At 37.6% G+C, this 24,845-nt stretch overlaps 2 protein-coding genes across 3 annotated transcripts in view; one reads left to right on the top strand and one right to left on the bottom strand.

Moving 5' to 3' along the window:
• Nucleotides 1–14,812, top strand: part of rad50 (RAD50 homolog, double strand break repair protein) — a 31,523-nt gene extending 16,711 nt beyond the window's left edge. The window contains exons 15-26 of one of the 2 annotated variants that reach the window (XM_035527416.2): nucleotides 1,620–1,809; nucleotides 2,369–2,495; nucleotides 2,964–3,157; nucleotides 3,417–3,527; nucleotides 4,252–4,344; nucleotides 4,434–4,547; nucleotides 4,655–4,782; nucleotides 5,649–5,873; nucleotides 11,611–11,696; nucleotides 12,326–12,468; nucleotides 12,678–12,811; nucleotides 13,309–14,812. In XM_035527416.2, coding sequence (XP_035383309.2) covers nucleotides 1,620–1,809; nucleotides 2,369–2,495; nucleotides 2,964–3,157; nucleotides 3,417–3,527; nucleotides 4,252–4,344; nucleotides 4,434–4,547; nucleotides 4,655–4,782; nucleotides 5,649–5,873; nucleotides 11,611–11,696; nucleotides 12,326–12,468; nucleotides 12,678–12,811; nucleotides 13,309–13,495 — 1,732 coding nt within the window. In that variant the 3' untranslated portion in view covers nucleotides 13,496–14,812. The remainder of the gene's footprint in view (nucleotides 1–1,619; nucleotides 1,810–2,368; nucleotides 2,496–2,963; nucleotides 3,158–3,416; nucleotides 3,528–4,251; nucleotides 4,345–4,433; nucleotides 4,548–4,654; nucleotides 4,783–5,648; nucleotides 5,874–11,610; nucleotides 11,697–12,325; nucleotides 12,469–12,677; nucleotides 12,812–13,308) is intronic. The other variant, XR_014124931.1, reaches the window with a different exon arrangement.
• A 6,931-nt stretch (nucleotides 14,813–21,743) lies between these two features.
• pou4f3 (POU class 4 homeobox 3) lies at nucleotides 21,744–23,706 on the bottom strand. The gene is made up of 2 exons (XM_027023052.2): nucleotides 23,573–23,706; nucleotides 21,744–23,266 (listed from the first exon to the last, which is right to left on the bottom strand). The coding sequence occupies exons 1-2, from the start codon at nucleotides 23,690–23,692 to the stop codon at nucleotides 22,376–22,378; spliced, it is 1,011 nt and encodes a 336-aa protein (XP_026878853.1). The 5' UTR covers nucleotides 23,693–23,706; the 3' UTR covers nucleotides 21,744–22,375.
• Nucleotides 23,707–24,845: the final 1,139 nt, after the last annotated feature.

Genomic DNA, 24,845 nt, shown 5'->3' with positions numbered 1-24,845 from the left:
GTAATGCATAAGTATCTGAAATGAACCCATAGATGGATGAGGGGAAAAATATTTTATTCATCAGCTCCTATAAATTTCATAAAAGATTTTGCTGGATTATATTAGCCAGTTAGTGCTTTCACTTAATGTCAAGCATATTCATTCTAGCCTAAATGGGGAAAAAAAGGAAGAAGGGAGCAAGACATCAGCAAAACCTTTATGCGGTGTGCCTGTTGGCTAGCCTGGCTATGCTACAAAACTGGTGCATGACTTCAGCTGATTGGCTTACCAGGTCACATAATAAAGGCTGGTTAAAGTTGTTGGTGCTTGCAAGTCACCTGTAAAGGTGGAAAAAAAATCACTTCTATTTTGTGGCAGCTCCTGAAGCCATGGGTTTTGCCCTACAATACTATTTGTCAAACTGACAAATGACACTGTCAATACATCCTGTTGAGGCTCAAAAGTTAGGTCAACATTTGTAGAACACCGTATATGTGACAGTGGTCAAAGTAGCAAAATATTCTAAGGCATCATGTATCTGGTCATTACAACCCAATAAATTCAAAGTAAGGGACAATTATCGGCAGTTTTAAAAGAAAACGTGTACAAACCGTATATAAAAAATTACCATATAAGAATATCCAATACAATATTCGAAGGCATTTCAAACACTAGTGTGTTAAGTGGTATAAAAGGTACTCAGTAATTATACTTAAGTAAAAGTTAAAAAAAATAGACCTATTGTATCAAAATTTAGTGATACAAAAATGTTCTTGAATCAAGCAGAGTATAAGCGCTTTCAAAAATAGTCAAATACAAAAAGTAAAAGTACATTGTTATACTAATGTGAATGTACATGTTCTGGTGTGAAATGAGTGCGCAATAGATTTTTTATTTCCCCCCACCCCCCGTTTATTTTACTTTTCAACATTTTTGGCAGTTGAACTTCACTGCAAAACACTCCAGAAAGGGCCATACAGAACATGATGGTTCCAAAATAATACCATAATTCACCATTGGGATGGTGTTTGTGGAGGAGTGGGCAGTATTCAGTTTGTGCCACGCAAAGTGTTTTGAAACCTCAACTTTATTCTTCGTTTAAACTGTCGTTCTTCTAAATAATCAGATTAACCACTATAAAATGAAACAATTAAAATTTTGCTTTTTGTATTTTGTTCACAATCCCACAAAGTTCTACTTCCTGGCCCATGGTGACTTGAACCCGTATTGCTACGGTTCAGCTCGACCTAATCAAAAAATAGGTTTGGAGTAACTGGTGCAGTTGTGCTGGGCTTCATCACTGAATGTCATTTGCCATGGTGTTGTGAACGGGTCTCTGTGCAGTTGTATGAGTTTGCGAAAGGGCAGAGCAGACAGTCTTACAGCTGTCAGTATGTGAATGTTTCACTAATTTCTGTAGGGGTTTTTGTTTGTTTGTTTGTTTGTCTTTAATGGCTTGAAAGTGGTCATTCATAATCACCTTGCCCAGCATGTTTATACAGACCCTTCTTTTGCTCATCATGGCGATGAGTGGTTTTGTTTGGAGTCATTGTCTCAACCGCATGCACATCGACCCATGTCTCTTTTTGTTCACAAGATATTCCTGGGTTTGATCTTTTGTATGTTTCCCTTATACACAGGCAGTCTATAGCAGAGCTCCAGGAGAAGGATCTGCCAGAGATGAGGAATAAACTGCAGACTGTGAACCGCGAGATCGAGAAGCTGAAGAGGGACATAGAGGAGCAGGAAACTCTGCTGTCCATGCTCATGTCTGAGGAGGACACAGCCAAAGCATGCCTACAGGACATTTCCCTCATGGACCGCTACCAGGTCTAAATCCTAGTTCTAAATTATTTCAACAGTTCTTTGTATTCTTAAATGCAGTATAGGTCTTTATGGTCTTACTTTTTAAACACTATAGTGTTAAAGATTTAAAATGTACATTTGACTTTTTTGCTTGTACTGTAATTGGAAATATCAACTTTGAATCAAAGTAAAGCCCAAATTATGCATTGCTAAATGTAGTCAATGAAAAATTATCCTAAAGGAGTTCCATTCTCTAAACTCCTACCTTTTAAAGGTTTTTAAAATTTTCTTTGGTGATTGTGTTTGAGCAGTTAAATCTTTAATAGGAAGAGTTTTTGAAAAGCTTGCAGTGTGCAGTTTTGAATAAGTACTTGGGCTGGGCCAATGTGAAACTCTTGATTTGGTACCGGATATTTGACATCTTATTCTGTTTATAATTACAGTTGCCTCAGTGAGTCCATTTAAAGACCATTGCAGCCCTCATACTAACGTCAGCCTTATTGATGTTTTCATGCTTGCAACTATTGCAAATAATCCTGTGTTCATACTGTAATTGAAAGGTCCTTGTATTGTACTGTTGCAGCTAGACCTTAAGGACGTGGAGAGGAAGATAGCACAGCATGCAGCTAAGCTTCAGGGAATGGACCTGAGCCGCACTATGCAGCATATCAGCCACGAGAAACAGGAGACCCAGCATCGCCTGGATACCAGTATGAGCACTGTACCTTTTAACATCCAGTACAACAGCCCCCAGCATGAACACATCACAGCAGACTGTACTTCCTGAGTGGCTATATAGGTCATTAAGTAAATATGAGTCGCCAATTCATGTAACGTTTTTTGCACAGTTGTGGAGGTTGGAACTATTTCCAAAAACAAGCAGTATACTTCCAAACAGATGAAAAATTAAATATTAATAATAATAATAATATTTAATAATAAATAATTAAAATTAAAATGGCAAACTTTGAACTAAATGTAATTTAGGTTGAATAAAGGTTTCATTAGTTAATGCACTTGAAATCTGAAGATGAGCTTTGACTTTCATGTGTAATGAGTCTTTGTCCAGATGGTAATTTGTACCCTTTCCATACTGATGATGCTGTGTATTAATTATCAGCGAGCGCTCCCACAGCATGCAGCTCTCCGTCACTTGCCCTGCTCTTCTCCATCCACAGCCTGCAGTAAGATGGAGCTAAAGCGCAAGATGATCCAAGATCAGCAGGAGCAGATCCAGACCCTGAAAAGCAGCGTGAATGAGATCTGTGCCGAGAAGCTCCACATCTCAAGCGACATGCAGAAGCAGCAGCAGCTGGAGGAGCAGTGCGTGGAACTCACCACTGAGATCCAGGCACTGCACAGGGAGATACAGGTAATGCCATCTTAGCGTTTTTCCCCACGGTTATTTCACCTCAAAGATCACTTCAAAACATCTGGCTGAATTCTCAAACACGCAGTATGCTTCCCTAAAGTGCATAGTTAAAATCAATTTTTAGCATTCAGTTTTGTTTTTTTTTCTTTGTTCATCCTTTCACCCAAATCCTTGTTTTTTGCTGCTTTTTTTTCAATGGAACATGTTAGAATTAAACTGTTAATCCATGAATGATCAATTATTCTTTGTGATCTTTTAGGAAGCAAAGGAGCAGGTCTCTCCGTTGGCTGCCACTTTGGAGAAGTTGCAGCAGGAAAAGCAGGAATTGATTGAGCGCAGGAGGCAGAAACAAGAAGAAGGCCAGGAGAAGGTATGCAGCTCATTGACATCATCTCATCTCTTTAGAATAAATATTCTGTTCGCTATGATCATGTTTGCCATGTCTATTTGTCCTTGTTGTAACTAGAGTATACAATGTCACGGCTCCAGTTTACTGAGTTTATGAATGATTTCAAAGTGACTTATTAATTATCTGATATTTAGGAGTCTTAATCAATGTCTTAGCAGTAATTATTAAGCAGTTATAACACAAAATGGCAACAATGACTGACTTGTTTCTTGCCAAATAGTGACCCCATATTTATTTATACTATTAAACCACAGATCTTGCTGATTACTTATCTTGCTGTGTCTTCTCAATGAGTCAGCATTATACTGGTCAGCTTCATCAGATATTTTATAAGCTGTAACAATGTAACTGCCCACATATTGTCTTATTAGAAATTATTTGACTACGTTCAAATTAAATGACAACTCACGTTCTTCCAAGTGTATATTTGTGTTGTAACTGCTTATTGATTTTTAGTTGCTTATGACTTACTACTTAACCATTTAATAAATCAATTTTAAATATTTCCTAAATGTACTGAGTCTCCATTCTGTAGGTTTTCTTCCACTGAAATGGATCTGTCCTGTTTATATGCAAACATTTCTTGGACTCAGTCATTTGTATTCTGTGTCTATCTACAAGAATCTTGTCAGTAATGATTGATTGATTGTTCCTATATGAAGACATTTTGTTGATCCTATTGTAGGTTAATGCAATTAAAGAGAGATTTAAAAACTTGTGTGTTCTCGAAAGAGAAATTAAGAAGTACATCGAGGAAGGAAAAGATAACTACAAAGAGGTATGTAAAATCAGATGACACTTTCTTTTATCTATGTCTTTTTTTCTGATTTACATTTTTTCATTAATTTATCATTTTTCTTTACTCAGCAAAAAGAGGCAGAACTTCAAGAGACAAATACCCAGCTGCTTGAGGCTGAAAAGCAACGAGAAAAGATCAACAAAGACATGGGCAATATCCGACAAGACATAGACACTCAGAAGGTGTGAACCCATCTCTCATGCAAAACGAAGTCACGAAGATTCCACTGCCTATATTTTATATACAGCTGCAAATGTGATTTTTGCTTTCTTTTCTGTCTCCCCCTTAGGTACAAGAACGATGGCTTCAAGATAACCTGACACTGAGAAAGCGTGTAGAGGAGCTGAAGGAGGTGTCCAAGAGAAGGGAGGTGCTGCTGAAGGAGATGGGCAACATGAAGGTCTTGGAGTTGCGCAAGTATGCAGTTCATATTGTTACCAATAATTATTTAGCTGTGTTATACTAATTTGACTATTATACTAATCTCTGCAAAATTGTGTACACATTATAGGCCTATAAATCGTAAACTTTTAACAGCGATTTTTCCCTTTTTTTTTTAATTTTTTTATTTATTTTTATTATTTTTGCACTTTTGCAGTGCAGTGCAAATCAAACACACTAAACTTCTTTCTTGTGTATTTAAGCAGTTGTAATTTCAGGCAAAACAAGTATGTGAGTAGCAAAAGTACACAATCTTGTATCAGAATCTCAAAAGGTGACAACTGTTCTACCCGATTCTTCCCATTGGTGTTAACCAGAACAGCTTATTGGTAACCAGAGCAGCTATTATGGCATTATAGACTGTGTGTGTAACTCCCTTTTTGGAGTGAGCTGTTTAAAAATGAGAAATTAAGTAGATTTAAAATGTTTAAATGGACATTTAGGCAATATCATATGAGAGAGAGTGCCGTCATACTAAATCATCCTGGCTGTGATTCGGTTGAAGAGCCAATGAAATAAGAGTCTGATGATATTTGCTTTGGTAGTATGTGTGATTCCAATGAGTTGGAAACCATTTCACTGTGAGTTATACTGGGTATGACTATGTATGTGACAAATAAACCAAACATGAAACTTGAGTTAACAGCAAATTTTGTTACAATCTAAGATGATCATAATGTAATTAACAGTTAATAGAACGCACATGTAAAGAGGATTGATACCTGTATAATTTAAAATCTCGGTGCTGTTGTACTCTGATTCAGCACTCAAGGAATGGCTCTCATCTGATCAAATTACTTGGTTGGAACTGTTGTATAACATACAATATTCTCATTGACCAGTGAGCGGCGGGAGTTAGAGCGGAAAGTGGAGGATCTGAAGAAGAATCGCAGTGTGGCTTTAGGCCGCCAGAAGGGCTTTGAGGAGGAGATCCTGCGCTTCCGCAAGGAACTACGTGAGGACCAGTACTGCCAGGCTGAGGAGAGATACCGGGACAAGATGATAGTCATGAGGACCACCGAACTGGCCAATAAGGACCTGGACATCTACTACAAGGCCTTAGACCAGTAAGTGTGTTATGATTTGTCAGGGAGTGTTTGCTGTCCTAGTGGAGGAATTTTCACTCATTAAATTCACTCCAATTGACTGACACTGTTGAAACAAAGAGAGAAAACAAAATGCAGAGACGTAGACTAATCCAGTTTACAGTTGTTATAAACCATATTATCAAAATGGAAGGCATTGTGCCCATTCAAATGATCTCTGATGTTTTTTGGAGGGGGTGGGGGCTGTGTGTGTGTGTATGTCTAAAAAAACAGGTGAGGTGTGTGTGTGTGTGTGTGTGTGTGTGTGTGTGTGTGTGTGTGTGTGTGTGTGTGTGTGTGTGTGTGTGTGTATATCTAAAAAAAACAGGTGAGGTGTGTGTGTGTGTGTGTGTGTGTGTGTAAAAAAAACAGGTGAGGTGTGTGTATGTGTATCTGAAGAATTGGTAACTGCAATGTATTCTAGTAAGAGATGTAGAAATATTCAAAATTGTAGTAAAGTACACACCTTTTATGATGGAGATCCTTCAAGCAAAAGTGCTTCTGAAGTTTTAGAAGCTGACTTTCTAACATAAAAAAAGTCTGTTTAAATTATGTTCATTCCATATCCTCCTAAAGTTCAGAGAGTATAGATCGTTTCTTTTTCTTTGAGTTTCCTATTTGATATTTTTAGCTTTTGTTTCTGATCTCTTTAGGCCCAGTATTGTATTTTTATTACTATTGGCAGTAGTAATATAGAATGCAGTACTTTTAGATAGCTGGGTTTACATGGAGCCAAATATTCTGATTATAATCATTTTAAAAGCCCAAACTGAATAAAAGCATTAGAAGCATTTCATTCAGCATAAAAATGCTCAAACTGATTTTGAAATTTTAATCTGTGTAGTTTTGAACTGATCAAAACGTAAATTGTATGATATACAGATCTCAAAATGGTGCCTTCCAAGATCACCTGGACCTCGGAGAGATTGGCTATGTTCAAATTGACCAGCATAATGGTCCCCATAGTAGTATGCAATTTAATATCCAGTATGCGGCAAACGCAAACCATACTATGGAATTGTGAATGTATGAAGGTTTCGCCCACTTGTGAAAGAATTTCACACTGTTGCATAATAGGATGCAGTACACTGAGATGATGACTCTGGTTGTGTTGTGGAATATTTGAACATATAAACAATAGTACTATCATAGCCTGTGTTGACAGGCTTCACTACCCATGTCCTTCCCTATGTCTGAGTTTTATGGCAGATTCGTCACCATTTGCGCACTATCACCACTTGTACTATACAGTCGTTTAGCCCAGTCTAGCTCTGAGTGCCTGTCACATAGTTGTTCCAATTAAATGCGTCGGGTCATGTAAACATCAGACCATATTAGATCACATCCCATGTAAACAATTGACCAGAAATCTTCAGTCAGAATTATTTCAGTCAGGACACCCAAGTAAGCATGTAAATGCAGCTAATGTCTGCATGGGTTTGTTGAACATGCTATCATGTTCTACAAACCCTTTGAAGCAAACGGCGCATAAGTGAAATCTGCCAAGAGTTTTGAACAGTATCTAGGTCCATCCAAACCATGCAAAGATCCCCTGTAGACAATGTGTCTTTAAACCGAGTGTCTATCTTCTGTCTCAGTCCCTCTGCTTTTGTTTGAACATTTTCACAAATGGAACAAAATGTTTTGTATAACTGGTACTCACAGACTGTGCTGTGAACATATTTTTTTACAGTAAAGAGTTTTAATTATTTAAGGTTTTACAAATGGATGCAAGAAATCCCAAAATAATGTAGGTCCAAATTAAAGGACAAATATACTAAGACAGAATAGAATCTCCCTTCATTACAAACTATAGAGAATACAATGGAGAATAGATTTGGTTATTCATCATAAGGGTGTGTGTGTGTGTGTGTGTGTGTGTGTGTGTGTGTGTGTGTGTGTGTGTGTGTGTGTGTGTGTGTGTGTGTGTGTGTGTGTGTGTGTGTGTGTGTGTGTGTGTGTGTGCGCACGTGTGTGTGTGCGTGTCCAAGTTGTAAGTGACTCATACATGAAAGGATGTAACTGTATTCTACCGCTACTGTCAGCTGATCACAGTTTGGTTTTTGCGTTGGAGATAAGGAGAATGGGATATTCCAACATTTTAACTCAGCAGTTAAAACTGAGTACATTTAAAATGTAAGACAGTATATTCATTGAGATTCTTCTTCAGACTTAAAAGTGTATTGCAGGATCTATCTCACCACCAAGTTATTTTTCAGAATTAATTCCTTAGTGCAAATATTAATTACTTTTTGTGAACCCAGCGCAAATGGTGCTTTGCGGCAGGAAATGGGCATGTACATTATGCAACCCAGAACTGACTGACTGGCTGTTGTCGTCCTGTTTATTTGTGCTGTGTGATACATTGTTACATCTATATTTATCGAGTAAAAATGTCAAAAGTTTATCGTTATCAACAAATTTTATTTCAGTCCTGTTTCAAGATTGTTTTATCACCCGGTACTAAGTATAACACACTATGTACACAACAGCAAGCATATGGGGCATAAGTGACAATCAAAAAATGGTGTGGCAAAGCCAGGGTCAGAATACCGGAGGTCTTGCCCAAACACAAATTACACAACAAAATACACAATACCAAAAATTAGTCTTTCCAGAACCAAGCACAATCACAAAATACATGAATTTACAAAGTCACAATTCAGTCACAAATCAGCAAAGTAAGAAGCAATTCCATCCTCTCGTTTTCTCACTCAGCTAAGATGTATATAGTGTTATGAGATGGGGCATTTACATTTACAGCATTTGGCAGATGCTCTGGATAAGAGCAGCTTTGTCATTTACTCATAGAATGCATCCTAGCCAATATATACAGGGATCAATGCTGATACCTAGAAGTGCAAAACACAATTAAGCTCTATAACAGGCAACAGTCTGTTATATTGTGCAATACACAATACCCTAATGCCGAGCCATACTTGAAGTTCAAAGTACATGAGCTACAGATCAGGCTTTGACCATTGACCTCATGCATGCAGGGGCTGGTCCATTTTTGGCTTTGTAGGCAAGTATCAAGGTTTTAAATTTGATGCGAGCAGCTACTGGAAGCCAATGAAGGGAGTGCAGCAGTGGAGATCAGCAAGTAACAGGAACCAATAGGAGCAAATTGCACTGCAATCAGGGAGGACCGTCAGCACCCAGTGCACCACACGGATGTAGACATTTGATCCGGGAATGAGGAGACACAACCTGAAACACAGAGGACATACGAACAGAAAACGACCCACCTGAGGTTGTAACAGAGCTATAAAGGCACCTCGGTTTGCAACTCTTACTCAAAGACAAAATTAGCAAAGTACTAATTCATGGTTATTCATCCCGATCAATACAAATCAATACAAAATTTAAAACGAAAGACCCATTGACCTAAAGTTTACTTCAAATGGTAGCAAATTTTGATCCCTGTACTTGTACAACTTTTGAGATTTGCAGTGTTGATGAATTTTTCCACCTTTATTGTCATCGCTTCAAATTTGCCAGTACTCCATGATCACTTTGCTTTACTGCCAAATTAAGTAAGGGCCATAATATGGATATCTCTTATGCCAACCAACCACAGCTCTGTTGGACCTCTGTTGTACTCGGGTCACCTCCTGCTGTTGAATTCGTACAGTTCCTCGGTCTGATTCCAAGTTAGGACAGGTCGCATCAAAAACGGGTCATATGAAAGCTTTGTTCTGAGTCAGACTTTACTCGGCGTGAAAACCACCTTAGTGTCATAGGTCCTAAACCAGAAGCCTTCTGTCAGTCTTTTTGAGACTTCACTTTCATCTCTCTTTCAGTACTTAAATGTATATTTCTACATAAGTGAAAACAGTTCCTTATAATCAACCATTAAACCCATATTGCTTATTTAAAGCCAAAGTAATAAGATTCTTAAAAATCAGATCAGCCTTTCCTGATTCCTACATTAATGTATGTACATTGTAGATTCATGGTACAACCATAATAATCAAGTAAATCTTAATAAACTCAAAGCTCATTTTATTTCAACATTGCACAAAGGAAGTCCAAGGTCGGTTTAAATTTTGGCTAGATAACAATCTAGCTCCTTTGCAGAAGTTACGTCAGCATGCTTTGGGGGTTTTTTTTAGATCTGGTGTCATTATTAATCCAAAAAAGCTATTTGCTTTCTTGTCATTATTGTGTGGCTATACAGATACCACATTATTCCTAAACAGTAAATGGGTTGATAAACCCAACATCTTTGTTCCAAGGACAATGTAGATTAAGGATCTGGTACCTGCTTATTCTATGGTCTTTTTTGGTGTGTTTTTAGGTGTTTTTGTTACGATTTATTGTCAAGCTGTCTAGTGCTTAAAACGGAGCATTTCTTGTCCATCTTCTAGAGACATCACCTTTTGGCTTATTTCTAACTTACATTTAAGTGGCAGGCATAGAAATGTAGAAATACAAAGGTTGTTGTCAGAGCCATCTCTGACTCTGGATCAGCTATGGATGAGCATGCTGACTAATTGCAACTGTCATTACGTTTTCTATGAGTTGTCTGATTATTCAGTGGTTATTCAGTAAAGCATAAGTTTCCACAATGCTCTGACTACATGATGGAAACGTGCAGTCTTGATTAACACTGTCAGTGGCCCCATTATTGTCATATTCAGTAACATTGGAATCTAATACTGGAGTTGGTCTCTTTAAATTTGACTTGACAAATAACCGTACAACTCAATTATATAGTGCTTTTTACATCATAAGTTGTCACAAAGCAGCTTTAAAAATATATGGTTCAGTGGTTAAGGTACTCGACTAGGCCCTTAACCCTCAATTGCTCAAAATGTATTCAGTCATAATTGTAAGTCGGTTTGGATAAAAGCATACATTTAAAACTCGAATGAGAGAGCAGTTGACAGTGGCAAGGAAAAACTCCCTGGGTGGAATTGAGGAATAAACCTTGGGAGGACCAATACTCAAGGGGGAACACATTCACCTTGGGCATCCCAGCTAATAAACAGTCCATGCTTTATTACATTATGTTTAGTTCAAGTTGCCACCTCAGTATAGATGTTGGGTTCTCATTTACTCTGGTGTGTCTAGGGTGGGCGAGCTTTGTCTGCATCTACTGGAGTAGATGTGATGACTGGATGGAAATGACGTTTGTTCAGCTATACAATGAGTTCCTTCGAATACTGTATGGCCAGACATTTAATGTTTTATACACCAACAAGAGTAAAGTCAATTTAAATTGGGGCCAGTGCAGATCTGAAAGTTGTTTTAGATATTTCCATCACTTAATAATTGAAAGAATGTTTTTGCACACCACCACAGGAAGTCTGAAAGCTTGGTTACCTATTCAGTTTGCATGGTTATGTTGCTCATTTAGTCAGCATTCTTATCAGCCAAAAACAGTTCTCATAAAGATAGCATCACCATTCTCTGCATCATACAGATACAAAAATTGGACCCTAGCTTTTGCTACCATGCACCATAATATTTAGAAATAGTAAAGCTAAAGTATCGTCACCCTCTTGTTTCTCTTTTGCATTCTCTCTGTCATGCATGCTTTTGGGTTTTATGGTTGGCTCCGATTTGTCAGTATACTAAGAGAGCTTATTTTATAGATATGTGGCAGTAAACACTTGGTAAATATCTTTTAATTGAGGAAAACCTGTGTATGAAACTCAGTGGAGAACTGTGCATATGTAGGTCTCCTGAAGGCCTGGGTGTCTGTTTTTTTCAGAACCATCATGAAATTTCACAGTATGAAGATGGAGGAGATTAACAAAATTGTTCGGGATCTGTGGAGAAGCACATATCGTGGACAAGGTCATTTCCTAAAGAAACATACACAATCTTCCCCACACACACCCCTTTTGTATGTACACATGGAAGCTGTTCAGTTAGTCTATAGCACATCTGCTGGCTTTCAAAGTTTATCCATCCTCTAGCTTCATCATTGGTTTAATTTAGTTCCTTATTACACGACCACTGTTGGTTGGATGATATTAGGTCAACGAATGGTCTTAATCCTCTAATATGCTATACACACTATATTGGCTCAGTATTCACAAGCAGGCCCTTTGTGTGTTAGTGTTGCTGCTTTTGTTTAGAATGGCTCACAGTCAAGATATGCCATCATCGGTGGTCCTGTGATTAGAAACTCACCAGTACAGAACAGGTTAGAAGGCAACAGATGGTCTAGTATGTCATTTTACACTTAAAATGTAAAATGGACCTGTAAGATGGGGTTCCCTTTTAAAAATAGTGGTGAGAATATGTTGGCAACACTGAATTCTGCGTCAAGCATATGCAGTCTTTTTTTTGTGTCTTAATGAATGTGTGGCTGAAAACATTAAACTCCAAGTGTGTTTGTTTTTGGGGTTTTTTCCCCTTTCAAAGCTACATGAAGCAAATTACCAGAGTAGAACAGTTAAAACATTCATGCCTTTTCTCAGATATTGAGTATGTGGAGATCCGTTCTGATGTGGACGAGAATGCCTCAGCTGGGATGAAGAGAAGAACCTACAACTACAGGGTGGTGATGGTCAAAGGAGACACCGCTTTAGATATGCGGGGCCGTTGTAGTGCTGGGCAAAAGGTGTGCTCTTTTTCAACGGACACTGAAATAGTATTCCATTTACATATTCCATTTGCCCTTGTTACGTTGACCATAAAAGAATCTTGTTGAAATCTATGAACAATATGTCCGATTGCTTTTAAAGAGCATACCATAAAAGAGCCTAGCTTTTCACTCTTATCCACAAAACCATTAATGTCACTGTTAACGGGGGGCATGTCTATCCTCAGGTCCTGGCATCCCTCATTATCCGACTGGCTTTAGCTGAGACTTTCTGTCTGAACTGCGGCATCCTAGCCCTGGATGAGCCCACCACCAATCTGGACAGAGAGAATATTGAGTCCCTGGCACATGCCTTAGTGGAGTAAGTCTGCATCATAGCTTTACTTCTGTTGCTTTTCGTGTGATGTGATTGATGTGGGCTAAAACCTTGGCTGATTTTTTTACTGCTCTTAAAAAATAAGAAGAATAACTTTTTTTTTCTTCATGACTCCAACCTTTAAGTTTTTTGTTTTTGTTGCAACTCCTATGAGTATTTTATGAAAGCAATCTTAAGACACCTGTCAACCTGAAGCCATGTTTCAGGGAGAGAGGTGTATGGTGCAAACAGCATGGAGGGTTTTTACTCAACTTTAATAGTAAATAGAGCAGCTGAACATTACTACGAATTTAAAGAACTGCAAGGTAGAAACAAGCATTTGGAATTCAGCCACAGGCAAGAAGATATGTTTGCCATTAAATTAGGTGACATTACAATTCAACTTCCAGCCTTTGAGACCTATATCTCCAGCAGGCTCCAGTGCATGTTATCATGCCTGTGACGTGTGAACCAAGTCTTTTCTATTTTTGCTTTTGTGGCAGAATCATCAAGAGTCGTTCTCGCCAGCGTAACTTCCAGCTGCTTATCATTACCCACGATGAGGACTTTGTGGAGCTCCTGGGCCGCTCCAACTACGTGGAGCACTTTTACAGGATCAAGAAGAACCAGGAGCAGTGCTCTGAGATCACCAAGTGCAGCATCTCTAGTCTGCACACCTTTCTGCACTGAGACCTACCCTGGAAGTATGGCCTGCTTATGAGAACCTTATAGAGAAGGTTCCATGAATGAGAAGCATGCGTGGACATTTGCAATACAGGTGTAAGCAAGTTGCTGTACTATAATACTAAATAATATAATACAGACATGAACGTTTCATTTTAGCTTTGAAAAATAGCAAGATGTGACTGGAATTCCTGTAACTTTTTCGCCATTTTTAAACTACAAATTACTAGGTTAATATTAATAAAAGTCTGGCAGCATACCTGATCAAACCAGCCATATGAATCCGAATTTTTTATGGGCTTCTTCAGCTCTTCTACCTGATGCTAACAACTGTGTATTACTGTGTATTACATTCATGACCCCAATGTCAATGGAAAGAAGTTGGAGGGCACATTCCTTTTGTTCTAAATTGTTTGTTACTGGTATGAATCCAGTCAGATTACATTTATTTGTTTCTTTTTTTTTCCCCCACCACATTTATGCACAAGTGTGAAACATGGTTCATATGGTTTGAATATATGCACTGCGAAACTACAGGCTCAGTTGCTATTATGTCTTCTTTGTACCAAACACTGGTACTTTGATTGAATCTCAGAGAAAATAAGGCAAATCTATTCACTCTGACGGAGTCCGTGTAGTCCATTTGGGAATTTGTTTGTATGCACCAACTTTTGTACCTCTGCCATTTTGCATTTGTTGATGTGTTGTAAAGATTTTTTTACCTTGACAAACTCGTATGGGGTTTTGTACCAGGTTTATTATGATTCAGATCTGACAATATTATAGGGTGCACTGCAGCATTCAAGATGGTAAATTCCTTTCTTTAATTCACAACTCTGTAGACATGACATATGTAGACATCAGAGTTATTTGTCTAAATCTGAAGAAGGAGCTCTGAATTCTCAAAACCAAACATGGTAATCAGCACCCACTGCAGAGGTTCATGTCTGAAAGCATTATAATCTTTCTTGGCAAATTGTCATTTGTCACTCTGAATTCCGCTGTTCAGAGAACTTGAAGCATCACCAAATCAACCACATCTTCATCAAGATTACCATGACGGGTTCACGAATGCTTACAGTGCAAAATAGCTTTACTGGGAAAAAAAATGCTGGTTTACGTTCAGGTTTCATGTGCGTGTATGCATATATATACATGCACTGCAAGTGTTAGGATGTCAGAAGAATCGAGTTCAGCCTCAACAAAGCAAGATGAAGTGTGTGATTGTGTTACTTGTTGCTACTGCCTGTGTCCATGGTATGCTTCACAAAGAAAACTTAAAAGAAATAAAGGTGCAGGTAGAACATCTCTTGAAAAATCTAACTGCGGTAAGACATTTTGACTTTTACTGAGCTGGGAGGTTGAACTTGATGGAAATTAATTTTAGTTTTAAAGTTAACTTTAGAATTTTTTTCATTTAGGAGCAGTTAGATTCTGTATTTGTGGCAGACCTTAAAAAACAAGGAGCTCTCGATTGCAAGGTGAGACACACTACATGACAAGTCTACTACATATTGTATTTGACGGGTTTTTGTTGGGTGTTTGTTTTTACCATCTGATTTAGCAAATCAAAGTTCTGTTTTTGTTCATCCATTTTCCTGAACTTTGAGTACTTCTTAAGCACATGTGAAGTGTGCAGTTGTATGAATGTTTCTGGTTGTTTAAAATTGTTTGAACTTTAGCTAGAGAATTATTCTAGGTCACAGTTGATTGGATTCTTTTTCTAATCCTTTTCAATGTTCTTTTAGCCTGGGTTTTTCTGCCAGTGTAAGAAAATCCTGTCTGGAGAGAAGTTTCAGCATCCTGATTTTCAAAATATTGACAGGCTTAAACGAGTGTTAAGTAAATTGGTCAATTCATCCAACAAATCCACTCATCAAGCTCAACATATGGTATGTTTTACTCTCAGAATTTAATGTCTGGCCAGTCACATTTCCCTACTGAAAATTGAGTATTTTAGTTTTGTGATTATGGACACATCTTTAAATGATTTTGTGTCCTTGTGTGTGATTGTTATTTTAATATGGATTTATGACTCAATATAAGATGTTACTTTCTTTAAGGAAAACTGCTCCTTCAAAACAACTGGGGATCTAATCACTCTACATTTGTTCCTGACTGACCTGAAGAAGTGTACCCAGAAAGTAACTGCCACCAATGGATTTCAGCACAGCTAAACAGAGTTCTGCAGTACATCTGAACAGAGCTGCTTTCTCAGCAGTGGTTTTTAATTTATAGAAAGATGTATTTATATTCACTTGCATTTTTTTAAGGTTTTTTTTTATTATTGTTTTTTTTACTTGGCCAAACTGAAAAAACTTTGCATTGTTAAAAACAGTATGTTTTCATATGAAATTGTAATGCCAACTATTTTAGTGGTTTTAAGTCAAGCATTTTAGCCACTGCTGATGTTTTATTAATTATACATAATATAACCATCACAAACTCAGTGCTTATGATTCAGGTTATAAATATGCAATCACTTTAAAAATCCATTGTTCCAGGAGGCTTTCATTGTTGCTAAATAACAGCTCTATTGTCTGATCTAATGTGACATTTGGAGTGGAATGTCATGGGTGTATCTTCTGACATGTAGAAACGTTATAAAGGTTTACTTACATTTTACCTTACAATTTACCTTTAATTGGTTTTTGTATTACAATTTTGGATTTAGAATTGAAATTGTGATTGCTGTTAACATAGCTGTTATGTGATGTTGACCAACATTTACAACTTGGTGTTATAAACTAGACTGAGTATTTTGGTTGTATATATGAAGGAAAAGGAATATCAATGAAGGCCAGAAAATACTAATGCTGCAAATTTATTGAATAAAAGACTTTGAAATTGAAATGGAGTTAAATCTGATTAAAGTGTACTAGACAGAGAGCAGTCTCATAGATCAGTTTCCCAAACCATAATCAGTAATGTAATGGCCATGGCGCATTGTCTGCTGTTTATTGCTAGTGCAAATCCACTGTGCTCCACTGTTTTCATAAACCTTGTGTCATAGGAAAACAAGGGTTATAACCCTAGTTATTCATTAGCTGGCACAGCTGATTAACACACTACCATTTTTATGATCTTGCAAGTTCTCTGAAGCAGTATATTTTGTATTACTCAGGGTGTTGGTCACTGGTAACACTATCAAAACCCTTAGCCACAGTTATTTTATTTGTCTCCAACACCTCAGTTTTCTGTGGCTTGTAATTTGTATTTTTGGTTTTACCATAAAATGATTTTTTTTTGTACTTTTATTCTTTTTTTTTTTCTTTTTTTTTCTTTTTTTTCTTTTTTAGTCAACAGGGCCATTGTCAGATTATATTGGAGAATCCTATTTTACATATTAACACGATATGTTTCATACCATGCCATCTTATTTCTTTCAATCAGTCTCCGAATTACTCTCTGGTTCATAAGTACTTATGATCCAGCCACATTTGCTGCCTGAAACATTCATAAATGATCCTGTTTAATGCATTGATTAATCATTATCCACTAAGGTTATGATTACTAATTAATCTGCTTTGATAAATATTTTATGACCTGTTCAAGGTAAATAAGCATTATGAATATTCATGTTTCAAGGTTGCCTTTTCTTTGTTCTACAAATGTATTTACAGACCAATGAAGTGCTACTACTAGTAAAATGTGTGTAATAACAAAAACTAGTGTTTTAGAACAATGCTGATGGGTCTAAACACATTTTGAAATTGTACGAAACTGCCTTTTCTTTCTATGAGGGGCTTAAATGGGGGATCAGGATGGAAATATCAAACCCTTGGAATTCCCTAATGAAATGCTAATGACCTAGCATAGCCCCAGGCTAAGTAGACTGGTCTTAAACTGTACTTCCACACCTATATTGTTGACTAATTTTGAAACAGTTGAAATGAAAACCACATTTAAAGACTGGAATAGCGAAGTTGTTTGTGCATCCTTTGACTTGAGGAGGCTTTGTTTTTATGAGTAATAATTAACAGGAAGTTATAAGAAAGGATGATGGCTTTTGTGGGGCAATGGGCCCCCTTACAGATATTTAGAACCATCCAGAACCAGTAATACTACTGTCAACCTAAGTTTAGCCTGATTAAAATGTGTTGCCAGAGTATATTTTTGAAAAGTCATATTTTAAAAAATGGGCTCACAACAGACTTTTTAAGTAATGTCAGTACTACTGTTGAATGCAAATAACTGGCAGTGATTTAACACGAGATCAACACTTGGGTAAACATATAAGCATTACAAAGAGGATGCTTTGCATTTTAGTTAAGTCACACTGTTGAAGGCAAATTGCTGGCAGTTGTCTGCATGACTGGTCAGTTTTTCCAATCAGGCCTAATTGACTGTAATGGCAGTCGTAACTAATTTTATTTTTAACATATTTTTAATTTTAAAAAACCCTCTGAAGAATACCTTTGCTCAAATGGGGCTGGATAGATCACGTTGCTCTATGCTGTCAGGGTGGGGACTACCCCCTGCTACCTCTTCTTCCAGCATTTCACAATATTCAAGTCAGCATACATGAGGGTTTAGTCCCTTGGCTCTCTACGGCTTCAGTGACAATGAAATGTAGAACAGTGGCCCACAGTGGGAGGCCAGGAAACCGAGGGAGGCATATAACCACCATTGCATGTATTATGCATATGCTGTCCAAGAGCCAATCATCCACACATCACGTGTTTAGACGGGCATGAGTGATTAGATGTGTCATTTCCGTTACAGATTTCTTTTGTTACTTACTCCTACTGTTCTTTAATGTCATATAGGCCTATTTATGTCCCATTTTTATTTCCTGCTATTGATTCCAGTATTTTATGCTTTCAAATGAATGATTTCTGAGACAATGTGAAGTTTATTAATGTTTTATTTGAATAATGTATTAGTAACACAAATAATATTGTCCACAATTTGAAAGAATTAAGTCTTTTGAAAAGCACATTTCTGTATCACCCATACTACATTCAGACTTTTAGTGTTATACATTTGAGCTCATTAATGTTAGGTTCATGCAGAAGATACCGATATAATACCTAAACTGGTGAGGTTCCTAGGGGCCTGATGTATAAAGGCTTAATGAATGCTTAAGAGAAACTAGTGTTCACTACTGTGAATGGAAAATACACCAATGAGCTTCTTATAAACAATTTTTCAAAGTTTACATATTGCATACTATATATTTAACGTTAGACATCTTTACACTTTTACAGTTATATTAACTCAGTCTATCTGTAAAATGAAATTTAACCACCATTACGCTAATGCTTTGTTAAACTGCAATGGTAGTGATTCTTGGCAGGATCACATCTTCATTACATACTAGAATTGAAGACCCAGCTGTAGCTGTGATGTCTTTTAATCAGTGAGACTCAATGTTGCTCAATTATTTGAATTTACATATGTGGATTATCCTACACCTGGTTTATTCTCTGGCTTTTTAATGGCTAGTCTTACTAGTATTTGCTGAATGACAAATCTACCCTTAAGATAATAATAATCGATGCTTGATGTAAGTAAAACCACTGTTTTAAACCACTTAGTTGTTTGAATGCTTAATCAATGTTATAGTAGTCTACATTATTTGAGGATACAACCGTTATAACTTATAATTAGGCTATTTCGGCCAAATCCGTTGTGATTGGTATGTTGCTTTATAAATGTATTTGAGCAGCTATTTTTACTGAATACTAAATTTGACTGCATTTTATATAGAATTGTTATATCGACAATAGATTCAAATATAAAACCTCATCTGGCTCCAATTATGATCTATTATAATTTTTATATAAAAATGAAAATATTTTAAATGTCATAAAACGATTAACCTTTTGCGCAAATAATACCAAATCCCCACTTAATAGCTAACGTTTATATGGTCTGTTTTTAAAATACAGTTTAGCCTAACTACGTTGAGACATTACTTTGAGAAAAAAAAGTCAAATCAGGGCACACCCATATTTCACCTTTCAAGGGCAGCATCGTATTTCCCGGTAACAGGATCCTTCTGGATAACTCTCATAGTTGTCGGTCTGAGGCCTCGCGGGCAAAGGCGCAAGGTTGCTCGGCGTGTGACGATGATGGGAAGGGACAGATAAAACACGCCGGCTCGCTGTGTGTCTCCGCACTGGCCACATTCTCGTGTTGCTGCCGGGCGTGCATGAATAATTGAGTCGTCGGTTTCTTCGCGTTGCCATACAGTCCCATACAGTTCGTTCAAACAGTCGGAGGGACAGAGGGAATATGGCTGCGTGTCGTTCAGGAGTCAAGGATCGCACTTGCACACGGCTTTCATCCTCATTATGTCAAGCCCACGTCTTGTCTTCCTTTGAATGTAAACAAGCAAAAGCTACTGCCAGCATGCATAGACTACTCACACATGCGCAGACACATTAGTAAAATTCTCAAAGGTTATATGAATCTCAATTTTCATTAGGTCACCTGTCTAAAGGCTTAAATACGAAAGCATCATCAAATGTTAACAAATTGCGTACATTGTGCTTCTAACTAATTTTGATCAATTATGGCATGCGGAAATACAGTAGTCTATATCTTTCAGTAAACCATGAATAATTTAGTTACGTTCATTCGCCACATGCCCCAGGTGAGCGCAGAACTTCGAGATTAGTTTTCACCATTGTATGGAAATTACATAACTGCTCAGTATAGTTATTTATATGGTGTCATTACATAAAAAATATCCTTTTACGCCTCCACATGTAACCCATTCATGTAGTTTGACGAATCTATAGCAATCCGAAAATGCAGACATATTAACATTTGAGAGTAGCCGAGGCTGTAATTGAAAACTAGTGCTTAAGAGAAATTCTTGTCCAGCAGTTAAGCAGACAAAATATGAATACCAAGTAAATTGAATGCTCTGCTTATTATTCCAATAGCCTGTGTTCGGAATACACCGTGACGTTACCCTGGACAACTTACAAAAATGTGTAACACTAAAACGACACCTAAATCTAATTCCTTATATTAAACGGCATTTGTTGTTTTCTTTCTGCTTCTCTGAGACTTTATTGTTTTGGAATTTTCTGTTAACAATTCTAGGGTGTTTCAGCACACACGCACGCATATAGGCTAGAGATGCTTAATTAAGACAAATCTAAAATTTTAACAAATAGTTAAAAGTGTGCTACTTAAGAAGTTTAAACATGTCTGTCGAGAACTACCTAACATTTAACGAATGATTAGTCTATTCACTTTATAGTACTAATATTTAAAGCCTTGATCCAGAATCACTTTTTAAGATTTATTGTTGAGGCGTATTTGGGTAACAGCAGTAGCTATAATCTTAATAACTATCTTAATATATAGATCAAACAATTGTAGCTGTTAGCAAAAAAGTGTTCAAGGCAATAAAAAAAACAAACTGCATATTTTCTTCTTACCTGAATTTGTCACTCCTATTCCATCCTACGAAGCTCCCCGACTAACAACCCTCTCTCGCAGTCCTCAGTCTGGTTTTATACCAATATACAATTAATATTGCATCGTCATTATTTAATAATTTCAAATCCGTCCGCACAAAGACGTGACAAACATATATTATTCAAAGGTGTCTGATTAAAAAGTGGACAAAGTGTTCTGGCGAGAGGAAATAAACGAGGGGTTTTTTTCGGGGGGGGGGGGGGGGGGGGCGCACTGTCCACGCGCTAACTTAATTTAATTTAATTCAGCATATATGATACCATTCATTTTTAATTAGAAAGTCGCTGTGGGGCTTATTAATAAAACAACACAAGATGCTTCAAATATGTGTGGTATTACAATGACTTTAAAATACATCGTTCTCATTGACAATGATTTTGTTCAAATATGTTAAAATGATTTGTTAAATCCAAACCATTACTGGAGAAAAAGGCTATTAGGCTATGTCCAAAATGTATCGACATATTATATAGGCCTATAGTATTTCGTGTGTTTGTTTGTCTTTGGCACAACATTAACATTAACGTCCTTGTGAGTTCTCGACGTGTTGGGTTATGATTCTCTGGTTCGTAGTAACATACGTACAATGAAGTATTCTAGTCCTATATACAAAACAAACATACTGGATTTGTAATCCAGTGGAAATTAACATGCAGAACATCAGATATAGGCCTTAAAAATTAACACGCATTCTCAGAAAAGCATAGAAAACTTGGATAATTTATTAAATAACATTCAAAATCACACACTTCGTCAAATCTAAACGTGAAGTCTGTTTACGCAAGTGATTGTAAGTGGCTAAGATCACAACAAAATGAAATAGCAGCATTCCATATTTCTCTGTTCTGTCACATATTAGTTTTACTTGCTTAGTCAGAAAAGTAGTTCGTGAGCTCTTGAGAGTCTGGGATTCGTGGAATGACGTGATCTTCATCACGTCCAGATGATTATGTAATGATATTGTAACGAATATTAAAAACATAAGCTATATTTTACAGGATGTTTCATGTGTTTTTAGCAACGATTTAAGTACAGGTACGTGAATCTTTAAGTCATAAATAAGTCCTTGAATATATATCAAAACACACGTACACACGTCCAAATATAACTTAATGTGTGATAATACTGAAATATATGTTTTTACATCTGCCATCACGTCTCTTTGAAAATACCTATTTGTTTCCTTAAATGAAAAGAAGAATAAACGTGGTAGATTATAGCCTAGAATATTGCAACAAGGAACTAAAATAATGATATTGCCCCAGACATTAAATGCACAGTTTACTGGAGAATCACGTTTATGTGCAAAATAGGACACTGAGTGAACGAGGAAATTTTTTTTTTTCAAAATGAATTAAATGTCTTTTCAACTACTAACGAATCCTGATTAAAAGACCATGTTTAGATCCCTGTCGTGTGCTTAAAATGTCTTATTGATATTATCAACTAGTGTGCTGCGGAATATTTCATCCTCTTCTGTTTTTGCCTTTGATTACAAAACCAAACCCGGACCACATTTTTCTTTAGGTCAAGCTTCTCTGCTATTGCTGCGATTTTCTCTGAAGACGGACGTGGCTGTATGGCAAAATATGCCTCCAACGATCGCTTTTCTGGCGCGGCAATTGACGTGCGTTTTCGTTTCCTCTCGGTGCCGTTAAAAAGGTCAGGTTTGCTGTTTTTCTCTCGATACGCCGCTTCAGCTTCCTCCAGCCACGCTTGGAGCACAGGCTTGAGCGCTATCATGTTGTTATGCGAGAGGGTCAGCGATTCGAACCTACAGATCGTGCTCTGACTAAGTGAGCCTACCCCAGGTATCTTCAGGTTGGCGAGAGCGGATCCCACGTCCGCCTGCGTGACCCCAAGCTTTATTCTCCGTTGCTTGAACCGTTCGGCAAACGCTTCTAGCTCCCTCGGATCGGACTCCACATCGTTGACACAGGCCATGCCGTTGTGAACCGACAGTGTATGCGGGTGCCCTATAGCCATAGCTTGGTGGAGGTGCCCCATGGTTTGCAGGTGATGCTGGTGGGCTTGCGTTGTCATCACTGACGGATCCGGCGGTGCGCCCATACCGCTAACCGATAAACTCGACGAGATGTGATCGAGCAGGTCCCCCTCCAGGGTCTGATTAAGGTGATGGTGTGCCGTGAGGTTCGAAGAGTGAGATATGGGCACCGTAGAGGAAGTAGAGGTGCAAGGGACACTGCTCATCGTATGGTAGGTCACGTCTGGTTTGAAAGGGTTACTCTTGCCGTGGGAGACAATGTCAGCAGCCGCCAAAGCTTCCGCGCGGGCCAGTAGACTCTCATCAAAGCCGCCGAATATATTGCCCTGGAGCTGCAGGCAAGAGTGCGCATATGGAAGTCAGCGGGGAATTCTGTCAACCCCTGATTAAACAACATTTTCTACCTCAGAGAGGACCGTCCTCAAAGCACAGGTCATAAAAATTAATATGAAAGCAGCAGCTTTGCTTGAATAGGCACGTGGATGAGAAAGCGAGAGAAAGGAATAGAGAGGGAGGGGGGAGATGATGTGGAGAGGTAAAAGAAGGGGATTACGCTAGTGCGAGCAAAGCAGCCTAAAACATCTTCAAAGTGGGAGGACTGAAAAAACAATGTGTTTTTGAAGAATAGTTTAGAATACCTGCGGGGCAGGCAGGCACACTCGACGCATGCCATCCGAGCTCGCGTGCAGGCCGGAGTACTTGGGCTCCTGCAGAGCAGGGTGCATGGAGAAATGCTGTTTGCTGTTCATGGCCATCATCTTCCTTGCGCACCTTGCAGATAAAGTGGCCCTAGCATGGAGGCGAGTCGGCTCTCTGGCTACCAGTCCCTGGTGTGAGCTGTTTCCATTGGTAGCTACTCCTGGCATAACGGGCCCCCTCCCCTCCCCCGCTCCCGTTCTCATCTTACAAGTTACAAGTCAGACAGCAGATCAAGCCCTGAGCAAGCGCAATGCGTTCAAATTGCGCATATCAAATACTTTTGCTTAATTTGTTTTAATATTTTTATATATTGAATCATATTTTCATTAGAATTTTGATTTGATTTAGCCTAAAATCTAACTGAAAAACCTAGATGTGCAGTTGTTCATGATAAAACTTGAGAAAAGTGTTGAAGTTTCTTATTGGCCCTTTCCTTATTTTCATTTATTCTAGAAATAACATAAGTAGATCTTTGAATTATTGTTTTGGTTTAAAAATATTTCGTTCTTTTTGTCCACTTTATCGGAGTAAAATCAAAAACTTCCAAATTCATTATTATAAATAATATTACAGACTTACGCATTGTTCAGTCTACAAATGAATGAAACGTCCTGCAAAAATAATTATGTCGGTTTTTCACTCATTATTTTTTTTACCGCTTATAGCCTATTAAACAATATAATTTACTTTTACAAGCTGCCTTTAGCAAGATTACATTTGTTTAAATTTTTAAATTTTCAGAAAGATATTATATTTGAAGAAGTTAAAGAATGTCTGACTGAATATATTCCAAATCCTGGTCATCTAGATAATTAGATTCAAGTATGAAATATAAAAAGGTGTCAAAGCTGCCCCATACACCTGTGAAATTTCTTCTCAGCTGAAATACCTCACACCCTCATTACTGATACTACTCTTTAATTAGGCTTTTCTTCTTTTTATATTTTCCTTTAATTTTAGTGTCTGTTGCATGCTACTTTGATCATTGTACTTCTCATTTTTATCTATTTTAGTCCACCTTGTAGCATTCTATTTTTTCAAGTGTTTATCTGCATTTGTTTTCAATGTGTTACAGTTCTTCTACTTTTATTGTAGTTTGGCTTTTAAATATCTAAAAAGCCCTTTGGACTACATAATGTGCATATAAGATGCTATATAGAAAATATCTTCATCATCTTCTTCTTCTTCTTCTTCTTCATCATCATCATCATC

Source organism: Electrophorus electricus, chromosome 8, assembly GCF_041902795.1.
Source record: "Electrophorus electricus isolate QZ-2024a chromosome 8, ASM4190279v1, whole genome shotgun sequence".
NCBI classification, from domain to species: Eukaryota; Metazoa; Chordata; class Actinopteri; order Gymnotiformes; family Gymnotidae; genus Electrophorus; species Electrophorus electricus.
This window is presented reverse-complemented; position numbering and strand designations above follow the sequence as displayed.